The sequence below is a fragment of the Eptesicus fuscus genome, chromosome 12 (genome assembly GCF_027574615.1).
Source record: "Eptesicus fuscus isolate TK198812 chromosome 12, DD_ASM_mEF_20220401, whole genome shotgun sequence".
NCBI lineage: Eukaryota > Metazoa > Chordata > Mammalia > Chiroptera > Vespertilionidae > Eptesicus > Eptesicus fuscus.
This window is the reverse complement of record NC_072484.1, coordinates 74666253-74686502: the sequence shown is the minus strand read 5'-3', so window position 1 is coordinate 74686502 and position 20250 is coordinate 74666253. Positions and strand designations below refer to the sequence as shown.

The 20250-nt window shown below is 49.3% G+C and overlaps 1 protein-coding gene across 3 annotated transcripts in view; it reads right to left on the bottom strand.

The window, feature by feature from the left end:
- Positions 1-10610: 10610 nt before the first annotated feature.
- KIAA1328 (KIAA1328 ortholog) overlaps positions 10611-20250 on the bottom strand; it is a 161754-nt gene continuing 152114 nt past the window's right edge. For all 3 annotated transcript variants that reach the window (XM_028136362.2, XM_054723738.1, XM_054723739.1), the window contains one exon: positions 10611-10901. In XM_028136362.2, coding sequence (XP_027992163.2) covers positions 10691-10901 — 211 coding nt within the window. In that variant the 3' untranslated portion in view covers positions 10611-10690. The remainder of the gene's footprint in view (positions 10902-20250) is intronic.

Here is a 20250-nt window from a genome sequence, read left to right as displayed (position 1 = left end):
TGAGCTGATGCTCCCGTGCCCCCTCCTCTCACTTCACCCCTTCTTTTTCCCAGAGTATTCCCAACACCACTGTCTGCAGCCATCCTCCTCCTGGTTCATATGGCCTCGGGCTGCATATTAATTTGGTCTTTGCATTTTAAAAATGTTATCTATGTTTTGAATAGGTACCATACACTGAGTGGCCAGATTATTATGATCTCTGAACGCATAATAATCTGGCCACTCAGCGTATTCATATATTTCAAAATTCAAAAACTATGATAAAGTGTACAATGAAAATTCTCCCAGCCCTGAATCCAGCCACCCATTCCGGGTGTGATCCACTGTCATTGTTTACCCTGAGCTTTAGTGTGCAGATGCGGGGACAGGGGTGTAAGGAACTCTGCTATCATCCTCTTCCAATAGGGAGACCCAGCGCCAGGCAGTGATATGCCAGGCTCCCACCACTGGCCCAGGGAGACTCAGAGCTAAGCCCAGGCCTAGGGCTGCCAGGACCACACTGGATGAGTAGAGGAATCGCCCTCCAGTCACTTTCATCAGTGGGGTTCTTCTCTTTGAGGCATGGGTATAGCTCTCATTTAGGGGGTGCTTGCTCTGGGCTAGACACTGCTAAGAGCGGCCTGATTATAACCTCATCTAATTCTCTGAGGTAGGTGTCATCTTACTTCTCTGGTGAGGCAACAGCTCAAAGAGGTTAAGTTCTTGCTGAGATGACCCAGGTCAGGTTCAAGGCCAGGTCTGGCTGCATCTTGTCTCCCGTGGTTATAAACTCGCCCACAGCTGCTCTCCACCATCCCTTCTCTCAGTCTCCATGTCCCTTCCCTCCTCCGTCTCAGTTTTTCTTAACAGTTCCAATTTTACCTTTAAGAAATGGCACCAGCTGTATTGACTTAGGCTCCCGTCCTTTTCTTCCCTTCTCTCCTTGATTTTCTGGGTTGGAACTGAACTACCTCAAGGTGAGTGAGAAGTTACAAATGTGCTGCTAATGAGTCCACGGTCCTCCCTGCCTGGGAGCACCACTGGTGGTGGGGACAGAGGGAGCATGGAAGGAGAGAGACACAACCCAAAGACCCACACAGCTCTTATTAGTGAGGAGGGGGAATTCAATGGAAATAAATGTAATACTTATTAACATTTTATGCCGATACTGGAAGTTCAAGAACCCCCTGAGCTGTGTCAGCTCTTTCCCCCAGCACACTAAACTCTGGAGAAAAACATAAGCTAATTCTTAAGATCCATGCCAACTGGTTCTCCATCACTCAAATCAAGGGGCAATTTTATCCATTTCTGAAGGTCCTATCCTCCTCCAAGTGAGGCGTGGAGGTTCCTCTGTCTCCGGAGTCTCCTGGAATCATCTTTGCCATCACCCCTCTCCCCCTGCCTGTTCCTGGGGCCCAGCTCGGGGGGCAGGGGCTGTGGGCTGGCAGGAATCCAGTGGGCCCAGGTGCTGCCAACCTTGTGTCCCTTCTACTCTTCCCTTGGGGTCCAAAGAGGGACTCCAGAGCAAGGCAACTGAGGTTCATTTTCACCCTGTATGACAGGCAAGGCATGGGCTCCATGGGCAGTATTTCCTCCCCCCCCCCACCCCCCAGAGCTAACACGAGGGCCAACCCAACACACCTGCCCCCTGCCCTCCAGTCCTGCTAAGGGCCTTGGATTCCACTGTTGGGTCTTTTTCTTTGGGTTAGACTTGGGCCTCACTTAGTTCTGCTTTTTAATGAAAATTACCTTGGGATAGGGGCTGTAGGTGTTCCCTAACCTGCTCAACCAGAATGGATAGTGCACGGACAAATGGTCGTGTGCAAAGGCCGGGGCTGGAGTGATGAGGACAGTGCACGAGCCAGTGCATTATGGGTATTATCTCTAGTCCCAGAAGTAATCCTGCAGGAGCATTACTTTATAGAAGAACAATCAGAGACTTGGGATGGTAAGTAACTTGCCCACAATCACACTGCAAGAAAGTATTAGAGCCCAGATTAAAAGTCAGCTGTGCTCATTCCCCATATGAAGTACCCCTATTACAGAACTGTACACCTGAAACCTACATAATTTTATCAACCAATGTCACTGTCACCCCAATACATTCAATAAAAGAAAGAAAAGAAGTTCCCTGACATCAAAGCAAAAGTCCACTGCAGGCTCATGTGATAGAACTGGGCGGGGCCCAGGAAAGCCGGGAGAGGGAGGCAGGTAGCCCAGCCTGGGGAGAAGGAGACACCTGGGCCGATTTTCAAAGGGTGTAGGGGCTACATGGATCCCAAGGGAGGGGGCATGGAGGAAGGAAGGACCCCAGACCTTTTGAAGAACCACAGGATGTCTTAGGTAGGCGGGAATATACGTAGGAGCTCCTGGGGCCTTATTTAAAAACAATCCAGTTACTGACTGCCCGGCACACCTGGCAGTTAACCTCCCCAACAACACTGGACCCACTTGACAGACAGGCTGAAGGTGTGCTGAAAACCACAGGTCCCTTAGGCAGCTCCCATGCTCTACTCACTGCGTTACATGGGAAGAGGTTACCTGTTCACAACACATGCAAAATGCCTCTTCACTCGATGCTCTTCCTGGACTCTCTTTTCAAGCCTCAGAGACACACAGTGGAACCACAGGACAGAGCGGAGTGGGGCTGTGCTGGGGAGGCACAGACCTCTGCTTCCTTCCTCGCCTAGTGAGCCGTGTCCTGGGTCTCAAAGGTCTGGCCCAGCTCCCAGGTGCCTGGAGCTCTCTGCTAAGTGCTAGGGAGGCGAGGGAAGAGAGAAGGCAGAGGAGGGACACGCCCTCAAAGTCACCTGGATTAGAGGACTCAGCAGTTCTCTTGATTCTGCCTTCAGCCCTGGGCAAAGCCACCTGCTGCCTGGCCCGAGTGCCAGGGACTGAAGAAACCTCCGGGCTCCAGGCAAACCCACTTAATCAGGGACTGGGGAGCATCTGCACCTCCAGCACTCAACTCAATGCCTGGCACATAGGTGCTGGGTAATGTTTGCTGCATGCATAAAAAGCGGTGTGGAGGCGGGGAATCGAATGCTTCTCACGAGCCCCCCAGGCCTGGCACACCCTTAGCAGGGCTCCTCTGCCCCCAGCCCCCCAGTCCAGCTCTGACCAGGGATCTGAAGGCAGCCCAGTAGTTCCGGTCCCCTCAGTACCCTGTGGGTTCCTTGGATGACAAGCATTTGGGACAGGGTCTGATTGGGGCCCTCCAAGGGGGGTAATGGACACAGATTCTCATGCTATTCCAGGTTTCTGACCACTTAAACTCTCCCTGACCTTAGCTCAGGGTCCACCTGCTCAGGGGCTGAAGCTCAAACTGAGCGCATTCCCACTGCCCTGCGCTCTGAGGCTGTAGCTCCCTCCCCAGCTGGAGGCCCTGTGGACAGGAAGTGATCCGGCTCCTTCTCTGATTGGACTCCTAGCACTGGGCTGGTCGGAGGGCAGTGGGGCCCAGCGGAGACAGGGTTAAGTGGAATGTGCCAAATCATCATGGGTGCTGTAACTGTGCATAAAGGATAGATGAGAAACAATATTTACATGGTCTCAAAGTACCCCTCCCCCCCCACACACACACACGATGTAAATTACAAAGGAAAGTTTGTAATTGTACAGTGGAGGAAGCTGGCCGGCGTCAACTTAACCAGGTGATCAAAGTTAGCATCACCTGGGATGAAAGAAATGGCGACTCTGGGCCTTGCAGTATGATTTACAGCATTACTATTCTTGCTGAAAATGCAGAGTCTGAATTTAATTAGAAGAAAACAAACCTAAATTGGGGAACATGCTACAAAAGAAATGGTTTGTACTTGCCTACAGATGCATGTCAACTAAAAGCAGCTTATGATCATACATTTGATCCCGGGGTAGAATTTATTTTTCTTTTGTTAAAGGACATTTGAGCCCTGACTGGTTTGGCTCGGTGGATGGAGCCTCGGCCTGCCGACTGAAAGGTCCCAGGTTCGATTCTGGTCAAGGGCACATGCCCGGTTGCGGGCTCAATCCCCAGTGGGGGGCCTGCAAGAGGCAGCCAATCAATGATTCTTCTCATCATTGATGTTTCTATCTCTCTCTTCCTCTCCCTTCCTCTTTGAAATCAAGAAAAATATATTTAAAAAAAATTTTTAAAGGGACATTTGAGGCAAGGAAACCTTTCCTTCAAAAGGAAAGTTCAAAAGGAAACGTTGCAAAATTGAAATAAGGTCTGCAGATTAGATAATGGCAGCATATTAAGGCTAATTCCCCAATCATTGTACTATGGCTGTGTAAGAGAATGTAGGAAATATATGCTGAACTATTAGGGGAAAGAAGCAAATTATGTCTGCAATTTACTCTCAAACATTTCAGAAAAGAAGTAATAATGTGTTTATATATGTGTGAGAATAAGTAGGTGAAGAGTATTCGGGGTCCTTTGTGTTATTTCCAAAACTTGACTGTAAGTCTGACCTCAAAGTGAAACATTGGCCAGTTGCAGCATCAGCTGGGGAGCTCTCAGTGCTTGGTACTTGGACAGGGTCAGGGGGAGGCCGGAAGGCAGAGACCAGCGCTCCCCCTCCCCCCACTCCCCTGGAAAGCACTGGGAACCTGAAAGGAGGAACCCCCCAGCATGCACATGAGAAGTGGGTGCCATGGGCAGTGTGAGGAGGCTGTCTGCAGCCCCTCAGTGAGATGCCCCTAGCCCTGGTTCCCGGGGGTGCCTGTCCCCACTCCCCTCCCAGGAACAGCCTGCCCAGCCAAACAAGACCATCTTCAGTCCTGAGGAGAGAAGGGACAGATTAGAAAATACTAGAGGTGGAGAGTGGAGACTGGGGAGGGGACGGGGAGAAGGAAGGGTGGTGAGTGACCCACAGGACCCTCATGGGGCAGGTGGGCCACAGCTCAGGGTCCCCTCTCCAGAACAGCTCTTGGCCTTGTCTGGGCCTGACAGTCCTAAGGCTGGGGCCTGGAGAGTCGGGCTGTGCAGGCAGAGGCTGCCAGGACCTGGCCCAGGGGATGAGGCCATGGCTCTCAACTCCTGGGAAGGCAGCCAGGCTGGCGGGAGAAACTGAAGTAAATGACACCCCAGGTCCAGAGGTGCCATGGGGTGTCCTGCTGGAGGCCAAGGAGGGCACTGGGAGCGCCGCCTGAGGGGGTGACATGGAGCGATTGGCAGCAATGGCTGGGAGCTGGCAGGCCGAGCTGTGCCTGGCTGTCCTGAACTCCCCAGCCCTCCATGCTTCTGAGGGGCCCACTGCCCCTTGCCGGCCTTCAGGTTAATGTGTTTAAAGTGCTTTGCAGCTGTTTGCCCAGCAGGTGCATGAGCCTCCCTTCATCGCCCCACATGTGGACTGAGCCCGGCAAGGCAGGGGTGCCCACCTGTGCTCTCTGCGTTTTGCAGACAGAGGCACCGAGGGTGCACGGGTGCAGAGCCCTGCACAGGGTCACACAGCTATGGTGGCAGAGCCAGGACTTGACCCTAAGCCTCTGACGGAGCACGAGGGAAACTATAAACGGTTGCCAAGTCCCGGAACCTATGCAGGTCTCTTTCCCCTGGGCCCCGCGGCTCCTCCAAGTCTGCCCTAAGCGCTCTCCCTGGAGCTTCATCTCCATGCCTTTGCCCAGCTCAAATGTGCCATCTTCCGGGGAAATTCTGGGTGACCCCCCTCAGGGTGGTGCCCTGACCCTGAGAGCTCCACTGCAGCCCCAGTTCCAGCTGCAGGAGCCGGGCCCTGTGTCGGGGGGCTGCCTAGTGCATAGTGGACAGTCCAATGCTTCAGGTTTTACCGGATCCAGTGATTCCTGACCTCTGTGGATTACAGGTTCTTTTGAGAATCTGGTGAAAGCTATGAATCCTCTGGTCCAAGTGAGCATCCAGGGAGCAAGCTGAGACCGGTGATGAGAGAGGGCAGCTCCCACCCAGACGGATGCTTTAGAAGGGATTTCACATCATGGGAGAGAGAGCTTTCATTTCTGATAGAGCCCCACTCAGACACCTCCTCCTGGGCGGGACCCCACAGAGGCCACTGGGTCCCTGGCCCCATTTCCCTGCTCGAAGGGTCTTCCGAAGCTCAGCTCGGAGATTTCAGGGCTGCATCCCAACCAGACCCCCCTTCAGTGGGTGCACCTGCTGCTCCTCCCGGGGGTAGGAAGCGAGCAGAGAGGAAAGCTTTGTTGGGGTCAGTGCTCCCAAGTCCTTTCTCAGATTCACTGCTACTCAACTATTTTTCCTCCAACGCAGTAAATCTCCTTCTGTTATTCTCCAAGTTGATATAGTAAGCTGTGTCATTTTGAGAAGAAATACATAATGGTATATTAGAGGAACATCTCCTCATTCATGCTTAGAAAAAATTTATTACAATGTAAGAAAGTCTGAATAGCGTGAATTTATTATAATGATTTAACACTTCTGCACTTGAGTTAAGAATGCCCCTCCATAAATAACTGTCTCTGGAAACACAGCAAATCTACACAGTTTACCGTTTCCCAATGTTGTATAAATCCAACAGGCTTAAATCACCTCCAGTGGGTGGGGGTGGGGGGGGGGGAGAGAAAGCCCAAAACTGGGCTGTGAAGTTCATCCCACCTCAACTGGCATCGACAAGGAGCCGGGAGCAACCTTCCCCTCCTCCAGCCCCCTCAGCCCAGCACCAGACCAACCCGTCAGAATGCGAAGGGCTGAAGGGTGGGGAAGGAGAGGATGAGGGAGAGACACCATTTACACCTGCAGAGCAGGTGGCCTACCTGGGCCTCGGGCCATTCTCTGTGTGGTGGTATCAACCAGAGGACTTGCTACGTGTGTGCTCAACTAGGCCCACGTGGCCTGTCGGGGCTCACTTCTGAGGTGGTGGGGGACTGTTCAGTCCAAGCTGAGATTCTAAAAACCATTCACCTGGGAACACACCAGGCCAAAGCAGCGATGTGCTGCCGTGGGGAGGTACGGGCTCAGTGGCCAGACCTGCCACTGGCAGGACGCGGGAGCTCACAAGGCACATTTCCCGGGACTCTCTTCATCTGGGTAAGGAAAGTGGTGGATTGTGTGGGCCTTACGGTCCAGCCCCTCCGTGGAATTTTGTGGCTCTGGGGTGGGATGGGGATGGGGTTAGGGTAGGGGTAGGGGTGTGCATTTTCTGGGTGCTCACTCATTCTCAGTGTGTGTGGAGGAGGCAGGCAGGGAGCATCGCTGTGAAGCTGAAGCTTGAGGGGCTAGAAGGCCCCACTTCCGAGTGGAACAACAGAACCCCCGGGGCTTCGACAGACCACCTAGAACCGCAACTCTGAGAAACCACGACCAGTAACTTGTGAAACTGCTTCTCTGGCTGCCGGGTCAGTCCCTCCCTCCCCCTGAGGACTAGGGTGTCACCCTCACCCCACTCATTTCCAGCTTGTTCCTAGACTCAAGGGGGACCTTCTGACAATCAGGGGCAAACATTTCATTTTGGGAGCTGGTTGCATGATGGTTCTACTCTTGCCACCTCTGCCTGAGGGGCAGCTGCCATCTCCTTGCTCAGGTGCAGGCTGCTTGGGAAACGGGCAGGATGGGTCTCTGGCTGCCACAGGTGTGGCCTCAGACTGGGCATTTCCACACTCAAGCCCTCGCCCACATTCTCCCAGCGCCTAGAGCCAAGTAGGCGGGAGCATTTTCTGTCGAAAGAGCAGAGACAGAAAAGGCTGGGTGTCCATGTGACAGGCGTGAGCTGGAGTTGACCAGGGCCACCTGTTAGGATGTGGCAGCCATGTCCTTTCTCTCAGTGGACCACAGCTCCCATTGTTTTAGCAAGCACTGAGGAAAAGGACATTCGGGTGACCTGGGGCTCTGCTCTGACTTACAAGCTGTGTCCACTGATCTGATGAGGGATAATTCAGTATCAAAGCCACACGGGGACGATGACCATGGAGGTAATTTATTAACTTAAAATCACACACGTATATAAACAGTTGCCCACATTAGAAAGAATGCATGCCGCGCTGGGGATGAGGTGTGCACTGGGAGGAGTGTGCACAGCCCCCAGCGCCCCAGTGACTGTGGGCTTCATCCAGCTCTGCTCCGTTAGCCTGCCCCCTCCCCAGAGCCATGGTGCTGGAAGGGGCCGAGTGAAAACAGTGGCTCTGAAGGAGTGTCCCTCCTTCCCTATGACATCTGGGCTTGGAAAAACACAAGTGTGCCCCCTGGGAGGGTGACTGTTGGCAAAAGTATCTCTTTGATTGGCCTGGGCTTTCTAAATCAAGCACTCGGCTCTACTTATGGAGCTTCAATGGACGTACTTTGCCCTTTTCCATTTTGCAAACATTGACTGGTTTTTCTCTCACAGAATGGTGGGTACCAGGGGGGTAATGTCGTAGCACTACCCACAGCACCTCCAATATGTGTCCAGTCTTCCTCCCTTTTATCTTTAAATATTTTTATTTACTTCAGAGAGGAAGGGAGAGGGAGATAGAAACATCAATCACTTACTGGGGATTGTGCCCGCAACCTGGGCATGTGCCCTTGACTGGAATCGAACCCGGGACCCTTCAGTCTGCAGGCTGATGCTCTATCTACTGAGCCAAACTGTCTAGGGCGTGTGTCCAGTCTTATTTTGGGGGAGCAGCTAGAGGCTGGGCAAGCAAATCCTGACAAGTCACTTCACAGAAAGGAAAAGGCAGATTCCTATGTGCCAGACCCTCTCTGCAGTTAGTCTGCAACTAGGTTCAATTCATAATGAAAACATTAGATTAGGTACAAATTCACATCCCACTGACACCCAGGAAATGCCCACAGGATGGATACACATGGCGGGGAATGTGGCATATGAAAAATGTTGATTGATGCTCTGCTGAAAATCAATCTTTGCTCTTCCAAGTTGCTCATTAGGGGAGGTAAAGAAACAAACTCTATTCTGTGGCATGTGACCCCCCCAAAGCCTTCAGTTTAGATCCTGCTTATGACTCTTCTAAAGGTAAACAAGCTTCTTAAAGAAGCCACAGTTCTCTTCTCGGTCCTTCTGGCATCCTGTGACCTTGGAGGGCGGAGGACACTGGTGGCTGGAAGGGAGGAGTGTGGTCCGGATGATCCCTGGGAGTTGGGTGCACTTAGGTGGTCATGACACCTGGAGCGAGAATACATGGGTCTGGAAACCTAACTGAGAAAATGGCCACCCATTTTTGCCACACCAAAGAAAACCTCACTTCCACACGCTTTCTGAAATGAGATGAAATGGACTCGGCGACTCTCACGGCGGTGAACTTGGAAAGGACATTGTAGTTGGCAAGGGTCTCCGGAGAATAAGAGACCCGAGTGAAGGAAGGTGGGGGGAGGTGACGGGGCCTCAGCCTGAAGAGACAGTGCGATTTAGATCTGTCCAGGCAGGGAGGCTGCTCAAGGATTTGTAGGCTAAAATAATCTATTTTGATGAAGAATTCAGGGAAGCCATGCAGGCTCACTAAGTGCGGCTGCCCTTGGGGGGGAGGGGGGGTCTGACCTGGCCTACCAATTCCGAATGATGGAGTCTTGCTCCTGGTTCAAGCCTGGGGTTGGTGAGAGGGAGAGAAAAGCAACACAGTCATGCAGTAATACACACCAGGGACATATCTTTCCCTTTCTCCAGTGCCTGGAAATGGTTAAACTCACTGGCTCTGTGTGGTCATCACCCAGCCAGCAGCCTGAGAGGCCGCTAGAGCTCTTGTAAGCTGAAGGACGGAGCTCAGAGCTCTGCTGGACAGGAGGCTTTCCCTGGGTCAAGGTGAGGTCCAGTGGGAAATGGAGAGGCTCTGTTTGGGGTGGTGGAGCATAACCAGGTGAGTAGAGGTGGCTACTTGGAGGCATGGGACATTAGCCCTGGGCAGCCAGGGTCTTGGATCCTCATGGAAAGAGAGGGAGGGCCAGAGAAAGCCTACCAGCCTGCAGGAACTGAGGCTACTGTCCTTCCAGTGGTATCTTCTCCAGACACAACCATGGAACACTTGGATCAACAAAATATCAAGAGATTACTCTTACCCATCCAGGGAAATTGGTGCATGGTAGGAAAAGTGTTTCAGGCTTCTACCTCCACTGGTGCAGTCACTCTTGTGTGAGTTCACGCCGGTTTCCAGGGGTTGGGTGGGTCCTGTGGGTCCCTCCCTCTAGCCCACTGAGCCCTTTTGGTTATGGGATGCACAGCTGCCAGGCTGATGACCAATGAGCCTGACTCACACTTGGCCTTCAGTGTTGCTTGTGATAACAGGTGCACCAACTCCAGCTTCAGAATTAAATGACTACACTTAGATGTAGGTGCGGAGAGAACAGGGTGAAGAGGTAAAAGGGACTCTCTGCCTGAAACTGCTTGTGTTACAAGGGGCTACTTTTAAATTGGAGGAATATTTCAGTAGATAGGTTTTCCTTGTGTACAAAAGTGAGCAAACCTTTTCCAGCAAAATATTGAGAAGGAAACACGCTTGAAGCAAGGTGCATATGCAATGGCCTCCACCATGCAGAAAGTGTCCCATGTTGAATTTTCTCATCTCTGCTTGGCACAGAAAAGATACTGCCCTCCACCCCATCCCCCTTAATGTGTTACCTGATGGGTCTGATCAAAACACCCCAGGATTGTTAGGATGATTTCTACGTTCAATACATAACAGAATGCTAGTGAGATAGGGCCCTGTGAAAGGAGAGACACAATTACTTGCAATTAAAAATTTAAAATCCTAGATCGGTATATTAAGAAACCTACAAAGTTCTTATGGAAATTTTGTATCAACTGCTTTGGTGTCAAATGAAAAAGATGTCTTCCAGAATTTGATTCTCCTGTAGGTCATCGGGGGTCCTGCCTGCCCCCATCTTCTTCCGGGTTGATTTCAGAGAACTGAGTCGGCAAGTGCTGTGATTCCAGGCCCCGGCTTCTCTGCAGGGATGGGGCTGAGGTTTAGAAGCAGACTTTGGGCTCAGAGATTGAACTAAATCCAACAGAGATGTCTCATACCTGCAACACACACAACCAGACAGAGAATGATAAGACCAGTGTAACATAGAACCCAAGGAGCCCACAGAGATGGCTGCCCAGGGCCAGAATGGGACATCTGGCGCAAGAGGGCCTCCCAGGAGCGCTTCAGGGAAGGTCACACCAGAAGGCCCCCTCTGTTCATCCATAAGCTCTTCTCTTCTGCTCACTTCTAATATTTTTTTTTAAGCTTTAAAAAATTGTTATTACATTGGTTAACATTATATAAATTTCAGGTGTACAACTTTATAATATAACATTATATATATTTTGTGCTCACCACCGGAAGTCATATGTTGCTTTTTGTTTTATATCCCACATGAGTGAAACCATATGGTTTTTGTTCTTTTCCTTCCTACTTATTTCACTTAGCATAATAATCTCAAGATCCATCCATATTGCAAATGACAATATTTTGTTTTTTTTTATGGCCAAGTGGTATTCCATTGTATATATGTACCACACCTTCTTTAGCCAATCATCTGTTGAAGGGCACTTGGGCTGTTTATAATTATTGGCTATTATAAATAACTAGAGGCCTGGTGCATGAAAGTTGTGCATGGAGGGGTGTGTCCCTCAGCCCAGCCTTCACTCTCTCCAATCTGGGACCCCTTGAGGGATGTCTCACTGGGATCAGGCCTAAACGGGCAGTCGGACATCCCTCTCACAATCCAGGACTGCTGGCTCCCAACCGCTCACCTGCCTGCCTGCCTGATTGCCCCTAACCGCTTCTGCCTGCCAGCCTGATCACCCCCTAACCACTCCCCTGCCATCCTGATTGATGCCTAACTGCTCCCCTGCTGGCCCGATTGCCCCTAACTGCCCTCCCATGCTGGCCTGGTCACCCCTAACTGCCCTCCCCTGCCAGCCTGGTTGCCCCTAAATGTCCTCCCCTGCTGGCTTGGTTGCCCCCAACTGCCCTCCCCTGCTGGCCCAGTCACCCCTAACTTCCCTCCCTTGCCAGCTTGATCACCTCGAACAGCCCTCCCCTGCCAGCCCTATTGCCCCTAACTGCCCTTCCCTGACGGCCTGGTTGCCCCTACCTGCCCTCCCCTGCAGGCCTGGTCACCCCACTGCCTTCCCCTGCAGGCCTTGTCCCCCCCAACTACCCTCCCCTGCAGGCTTTGTCCCTCCCAACTGCCCTCCCTTGCAGGCCTTGTCCCTCCCAACTGCCCTCCCCTGCAGGCCTGGTTGCCCCTAACTGCTCTCCCCTGCTGGCCTGGTCGCCCCCAACTGCCCTCCCTTGTAGGCCTGGTTCCCCCCAACTTCCCTCCCCTGAAGGCCTGGTCTCCCACAACTGCCCTCCCCTGTAGGCCTGGTCCCCCCCAACTTCCCTCCCCTGCAGGCCTTGTCCATCCCAACTGCCCTCCACTGCAGGCCTGGTCCCCCCTCAACTGCCCTCCCCTGCAGGCCTAGTTGCCCCTAATTGCCCTCCCCTGCTGGCCCGGTCACCTCTAACTGCCCTCCCCTGCAGGCCTGGTCACCTCCAACTCCCTACCCAGCTGGCCCGGTCCCTCCCAACTGCCGTCCCTTGCCAGCCTGGTTGTCCCTAACTGCCCTCCCCTGCAGGCCTTGTCCCTCCCAAATGCCCCCCCCTGCAGGCTTTGTCCCTCCCAAATGCCCTCTCCTGCAGGCTTTGTCCCTCCCAACTGCCCTCCCCTGCAGGCCTTGTCCCTCCCAACTGCCCTCCTCTGCAGGCCTGGTCCCCCCCAACAGTCCTCCCCTGCCGGCCTGGTCACCCCTAACTGCCCTCCCCTGGCGGCCTGGTCGTCCTTAACTGCTCACCCCTGCTGGCCTGGTCACCCCCAACTGCCCTCCCCTGTAGGCCTGGTTCCCCTCAACTGCCCTCCCCTGCAGGCCTTGTCCCTCCCAACTGCCCTCCACTGCAGGCCTGGTTCCCCCTCAACTGCCCTCCCCTGCTGGCCTGGTCTCCTCCAACTGCCCTCCCCTGTATGCCTGGTTCCCCCCAACTGCCCTCCGCTGCATGCCTGGTCCCCCACAACTGCCCTCCCCTGTGGCCTGGTTGCCCACAACTGCCCTCCCCTGCTGGCCATCTTGTGGTAGCCACCTTGTGTCCACATGGGGATGGCCATCTTTGATCACATGGGGTAGCCATCTTGTGTGTTGGAGTGATGGTCAATTTTCATATTATCTCTTTATTAAATAGGATGCTATAATGAATATAGGGATACACATATCTTTATGAACACTAGTATATCTATTGGCCATCTGTATGTCTTCCCTGGAAAAGTGTCTATTCAGGTCCTCTGCCCATTTTTTAATTTGTTTGTTTTCCTGTTGTTGAATTGTATGAGTTCTTTATATATTTTGGGTATTAGCCCCTTATTGGATGTATTGTTTGCAAATATCTTCTCCCATTAGGTTGGCTGCCTCTTTGTTTTGTTGATGGTTTCTTTTGCTGAGTAGAAGCTTTTTAGTTTGATATAGTCCCACTCATTTATTTTTCCTTTTACTGCCCTTGCTTTTGGGGCTTGGATAACTATTGTTCATCCTACTAGATATCAATTGAAATATCACTATTTCAGAGAGGACTTCCTTAACCCCAGTATGTAAATTAGATTGCCCCAGTTATTTTTCTTCTCATAATAATTTGCTTTACTTTATAGCACTTCTCACAATTTATAATTATTTATTTATATAGATTTGTTTAATATCTTCTTCCCTTGTTACACTGGAAGCAATATAAGAGCAGAAAGCACTGTATCCTGAATGTCAAGTACTCAATAAATAATGAATGAAACTATCTTGTCATTATTTTCTTAAAAATTTTAAATTGTTCAAATAATATAAGACTATGTCTTCATTATAAAAATTGAAATACATAGAATTATACAAAGAAAAATGAAAGTCCTCTCAACACCCTATCCTCCAACCAAATGCAAACCCCGTTAGACTTCCCAGAGAGCACTGTAAACAGTTTAGTATATGTGCTTCCGAATCTTTTTTGTATAATTAAATGCATGCATGTAATTACACAATTAGACACACATGTATTTACAAACTTAAACTGAGCTGTGCTTCTGTACTGATCTATGATCTGCCTCTCCACTTACCGGAATGTTTTGGAGATTGTTCCACAATCGTGCATATGGATCTACCTAATTCCTGGAAGCTGCAGCAGGGTTCTATTTTATGGCTGTGCCATTGCTCTCATTTAAAAGAATCCCCATAGCTTTTATTATCTTAGCCTAGCTAAATTTTGTATTTAGCATTCCTGTTCCATTATCTTAAGGGGAAAAAAGTCAGTATTTGGCAATTAGTGTTGATTTAAGGACAATTTGCTTGAAAACATTTCCTTTACAGAATGCCTTTCTTGAACTTCCTTTCTACCACATTCACACAGATAATGTCAACATAACTTGCTTCAATCAGCAAATAAAATGGGAAGACACAGTGAAGGTTTTAAGAAATCTCAGATAAAGTAGCTCAAATTAGGTTTGCTTTTATCCTGCCATAAACTAGCCAGGCTCACAAAGATCTAGTATCTACCTTCCTTTCAGAGACATTGAATTCAGGTGTCTATCGTGACCCCATGTGATCGGTAGTTTTTTTTCTGACGTCCATGCCAACCAGTGCCCACAGTCTATGAGCAGGTATGAAGTTCAGGCGTCGTTCTGGTGTGGGGATTGCAGAAGTTAGAGCTGCTGTGAGTTCTCTCCTGCCTTCCTAATGCTATTAGTTCTATAGAGACAGTTAAACTGAAACTGTTGGCTCGAAATTTTGACTCTTATCTCTATACCAATTTTGTGGTCCCAACTTCCAGATTTACAAAGTCAGTATCATCTATTGTGTTGGGGCTTTAAAAAGTGGACCTGCCCAGCTGCTGTGGCTGAGTGGTTGAGCGTCAACCTATGAACCAGGTCACAGTCTGATTCCCAGTCAGGGGACATGCCTGGGTTTCAGGCTCAGTCCACAGTGCGGGGCACGCAGGAGACAGCTGATCAATGATTCTCTCTCATCAGTGATGTTTCCATCTCTCTCTCCCTCTCCCTTCCTTTCTGAAATCAATAAAAATATATTTTAAAAAAGAATGCATCTATGAAATTAACACACACACACACACACACACACACACACACACACACACACACACCCTGTGAATTCTGAAAAACATTTGGTTCCGAGAGTTTTGGATGAGAGACTGTGGGCCTGCATCATTTTTTCTCCTGGCTCTCAGTCCTGAGTTAAGTCTTCACACAAAGATATTATCATAAACAGAAAATGACTTCCAAAAGTTACCCAATCTTCTTCAACAAGACCCACCACTCAAGGTTCATGAGCTATCTACTCTTGGCTTTTTACTGTTGTTGTTTGGAAGTTTGTGTTAAAGATTGTCACAAGACATGCAAGCAATGTACATGATCTCAAAGATTTTGATATAGAAAGCAAATTTGGGCAAATCTGATAACTTGTACAACTATAAAAATAAAATTAAAAAAAGAATTTCTTTTCTTTTTGTCAGTGTAGCAGGAGCTATATACATAGATTAAAACAAAATTACCAACCCTCCGCCCTATGCCTGCACTTTAAGTATTGGAAACCTTAAGGTAGCTTACTTTATTTTCTAGCACCTTAATCATTTTGTGAAATCATGATGTTAGATAATGGCCATTTAATATAAAATGTTCTCTTTTCTATGGAATTGTGACTTCCTACTAATTATGAATTAAAGCCTAATTTAGTATGGCTGGAAGCCAGAACGACAAGTAAAATTTATAGAGCCCAGGGTTGGTTATGCTGAGAGAAAAGCACTGTGAGGCAGCCTGGAGTCAAAGAGGGTTACTGCGAGGCTCCACAGGCAAAGCAGCGAGTTGACCGCTGGCGAACGTAATGCAGAAACTGGGAGCAAAAGGAGGAGCGCTGGCCTTGTACATTACCAGGCCACAGTGACGCTGGGTGACCCTGCTCCTTAGCATGCACTTTAGAAAGTTCAGGGTACGTATGGATAAGCACTCATCCCATTTTATGCTACACATTATTGAAAACATATTCTATAACATAAATAATTCATCAGTGCGTTGTTTGAAATTTAAGATTACAAAACTGAACGGTAGTGTTCTGTTTTATGACTGTTTGTACTTTCAAAGAGAAAGACAATATGGATAGATGGACTTTATAACCTTTATATGAACCTATTAGAAAGAACAACCCAACAGAAAAGAAACAACCTTATCCTCTACACACACACACACACACACACACACACACACACACGCACACACACAGTGTGTGTGCCACAGGCGGTTAGCTTTAGGCTTCAGTAAAGCCAGGTGTTTAGTGCTGACACAGGGACAGAATGACTGGGAAGTAAGGTGTCCTGCTCACGCTCAGAGCCACAGAAGAAGCTGGGAGATTAGAACTGATTGTGAGCAAGGGGAAACAGGAGTTCTCTGGGAGCAAGATTCTTCCAATTTAAGATAACAATTGTATCTTTCCATCCTCTTGCCACAAAGAAGGTGATACAGGCTGGCAGAGGGCAAACTCATGAAGCATAGAGATCGGTGGGTGTATGGTTAGAGGGCTCGCCTAATTTGTCAGTATGTGCAGGATGGGGAACTCTGAGACTGTTCCCCTAACTCTTAATGCGGCTGCATGGAGAAGCATGTTTGAGTTAATATGTGAGCCCACTGGCCGTTGTCTATGACACACACCTAAAGTGAACATTAGAGATGGGAGAACATCCAGCCATTTAGGGGGTGTTAAGGGCAACAACACACAGTATGTATCCAACTCCCCTATTAAAGGCAAGATGGGACACTGAGGTGAAGCAGCTAAGATGCCTGTTGGACTGGCACCCCGGTCCCCAGAATGCTCTCCATGATGAAAGATATGAGAGTGCACCCAATGTCCCTCCCCCGTGACTCTGCTACTGGCAGAGGGGGGTGGGAGGGGGGGCGGGCGGGGAGGAGAGAAACAGTGCAGGAAATTGTACCTGATTTACCATCCCAACTTCTTTTAGTGCTGGGAGAATTAGAATGATTCCACAGAAAGGGAGAAAGGAAGGGGAGTCAACCGAGGAGAAAACTAGTGTAGCCAAATAGAGTGGAAACATTCCAGTTGTAAACACATGGAATGGGAAAAGCAGGAACTGATGAGGAAACATCAGTTTTAACACAGCATTACCAAGCCTGCCAGGCCCCGTGTGTTTCTCCCAGTGCCCTGGCAGTAAAATGGCCCAGACAGATCAACTATCTATCTCAGTTTGGAAGAATTTAGAAAACTGGATGGCAAGGAAAAGTCCCATGAATTTGATACTGAAATACAAGAAGTGTCGTCAGTAAGAAAGACCAAGTCTGAGGAAGACTGATAGGAAAACTGGGATCTTCTGGCTCACCAGAGCTGGCCCTGGGCCAGCAAAGAAATTGAACCTGACATTCCTTGTTTGGGTCAAAACCAATGATAAATGGAAGGAATAGGTAAAAATAAATAAATGGGTTATACGAAGGTGAAAATCCAGCGTTATTTTGGTGTCTGAAGAGAGACTCAGAACAAGAGAAACACTCTTTCTTAGCTCAGCTTCCAGATGCAGGCTGGGTGCCAAAGCCACCTCCGCTTTGGGAAAGGACAGAGTGGACTGGAAGCAGCAGGTCCGAGCGCATCCTTGGGCAGCGCCTCTGCCTGCTGCACCCTTAACCAGGAAGAGCCGCTTAATCACGTTTCCTCCACAAAGAAATTCATTCTAATTGCGAGATTTAACGTTAACACACATTTTTCTCATCTCAAAGATGTAGGAGTCATGTTTAGAAAATGAGACACATTTTATAGCAGTGACTTATACCTCAGATTACATTTGTACACAGATGCAATAAAGAAAGAAAAAAAAAAAGGAGAGAAGTTTCACCAGAAACACAATCACACTGTTGCGTTCCTAAGGTACCTTATGAGAGAAACATGGACATTTTCATTCCAACAATCAACCTTGCTAACAGACCAATTTAGGCAATTTTATTTAGCACCACTAATTCCTACCTGCCTCTTTTTAATTTATTCATGAAATGGTTAATGCAAAGAAGAGTGTATGCTTTTTCCAGGTAGTTTATAATTTAGAAAAAAACAGTCTAAATAAACAGAAGTGTATAAGAAGTAAAAGAGATATCTACTAAATCTATATATATAAAAGGCTAAGTGTCTGTCCATCTGACTGGTAGCTATCATGCACACAGACTGCCAGGGAAAGATGCTCAACACAGGAGCTGCCATGATGTGCACTGGCCATCCTATATAATAAAAGGCTAATATGCAAATCAACCGAACGGCAAAACGACCGGTTGCTATGGCGCACACTGACCACCAGGGGGCAGATGCTCAACGCAGGAACTGGCCCCTGGTGGTCAGTGCGCTCCCACAGGGGGAGCACCGCTCATCCAGAAGCCAGGCTCACAGCTGGGAGCGCAGCGGCAGTGGCAGGAGCCTCTCCCGCCTCTGTAGCAGTGCTAAGGATGTCCGACTGACGGCTTAGGCCCGCTCCCCCATATGGCCATCCTCACCCATATGGAAATCCATATTAACTGAAAAGAGTTATTTTTTTCTCCCCTTAATAACAGGTTTTTTTCTATCTCTGTTTGGAGATCATAAATGGATACACTTTACTTTCTTCGATCTAAAATGAGTGTGACACCGGGATTTACCCTTTATGCAACAACAGGAGTAGAGAGCGCACAAAAGACTATGAAGTCTGCAGGGCGTGAAATTAAAATTTTCCCATCGACACAAAAGACTCCAGTGAAGCAATGCTACAAGCCCAGCGTGACACCTTCTGGTTTGAATAAAAGTCAATGCCATGTGACCTACAGTTTGTACCCCAGTAGAAACACAGTGCTGTTCACAAAAATATTTATATCCAAGGGAGGAGACAGAAGAATTGGGGCAAGCTGTGGAGAAGCAGAAGCTTCCTTAAGGGGCAGCCCTGGGCGGAGGAGCAGCGGGAGCTGCAGAGCGAGCTGGGGGCGTCTGTGAGCAGCGCAGAACCGCCCACTCCCAATGCTTCTGCTGTCCAGGGGCCTGGCTCTGTGTTCCAGGGCCAGTCCAGTCAGTTCTGCATGCATTGGCTGGCTCTTTGTAAAGCATGGTTTGTGTTACAGTTATGATCCACCTCTCAGCTTTCACCAGAACCCGGTGCTTCCACCCCAGTCCACTTCTTTCCAACCAAAGCCCAGCAGACGGGAGCTGGGCGTGGGCTCTGTCAGCTGGTCCACAGGGAAGCTGATTCTAGGAACAGCCCATTTCTCAGTCACAGGTGCAGACCGTGAGGCCAGCAGACATGGATGGGGTGAGAGGACACTGACAGGACCTGCCCCTGAACTAGTACGCACAGTGCGTGCTTCCAACCCATGCAGGAAGGCCCTGCTTCATTAACAGAGAGCATCTAGAAGCATCCTGATGGAAGTCCACACAGAATGCCATTTGTGGTAAAGAGTCCATTCTTCACGTGGTAGGGCGGGGGTCCCAAGGTGAGATACTTGCAGCCTTCATCAAGTTATATCCAGTACCAAGTACATGACTGTGGTGGCTTTTGCCAGGCAGACTTCTTCCAGGGCACAGGGAAGAGACAGCCCTTGATAAGATATAGCTTCCCATCCCTTCCCTCAGCATGGACTGGCATGGTGCCCAGCTCTGGCTCTTACAAGTGCCTCAGCAGGGTGACTCAGAGCCCCATAAAGAAGACCCCAAGGTGCGACTCCCAGCATCCTTTTGTTTATTTAATGCATAATGTTCAAAAAATAATCCTGCTGGATGAGCATGCTTTTTATCTTATCTTTCCTATATATTTTTATTATTAATATGAACATTAATAAAAAGGTTGAAAGGAATAATTCTTCATATATGCTAAGAAACACGACTGTAACACCGCTTTTAAAAGACATGCAGTTGTATACGAGGTCTGTGTGCTTTCTAGCTTGCTCTTCTGGTGTTGGGTTGGGGCCCTTTGTTCTGGCTCTAACAATGGCTCTGGTTTCCAAGTAGCCCGTGTCCTGTGACAGGGAAGCTTGAAGCGGGGTCCCCATCTTAATACAAATCCCACCTATCCCAGAATCTCCCAGCTCTCCCAAAGGAAGAAGCAGCCGCTCCTATATAACAGTAACCACTCTCCCTGCGCCTGCCAAGAGGCTTCCATTCCAACCAAGCGTTCAGGGATGAGTGCCAGGCAACACGATGATAAGCTTTCAGCCTCAGTGACAGTCATACTCAGAATGCACCCATGGCAGAAAGAAAATTGATGAAAGCATGATCAGTAAACAGGTGATGCGTTGTCAATTACTCTTGAGCTTTAAGACCAACTTGGAATCATTCTTTCATGGGGAACATTAGA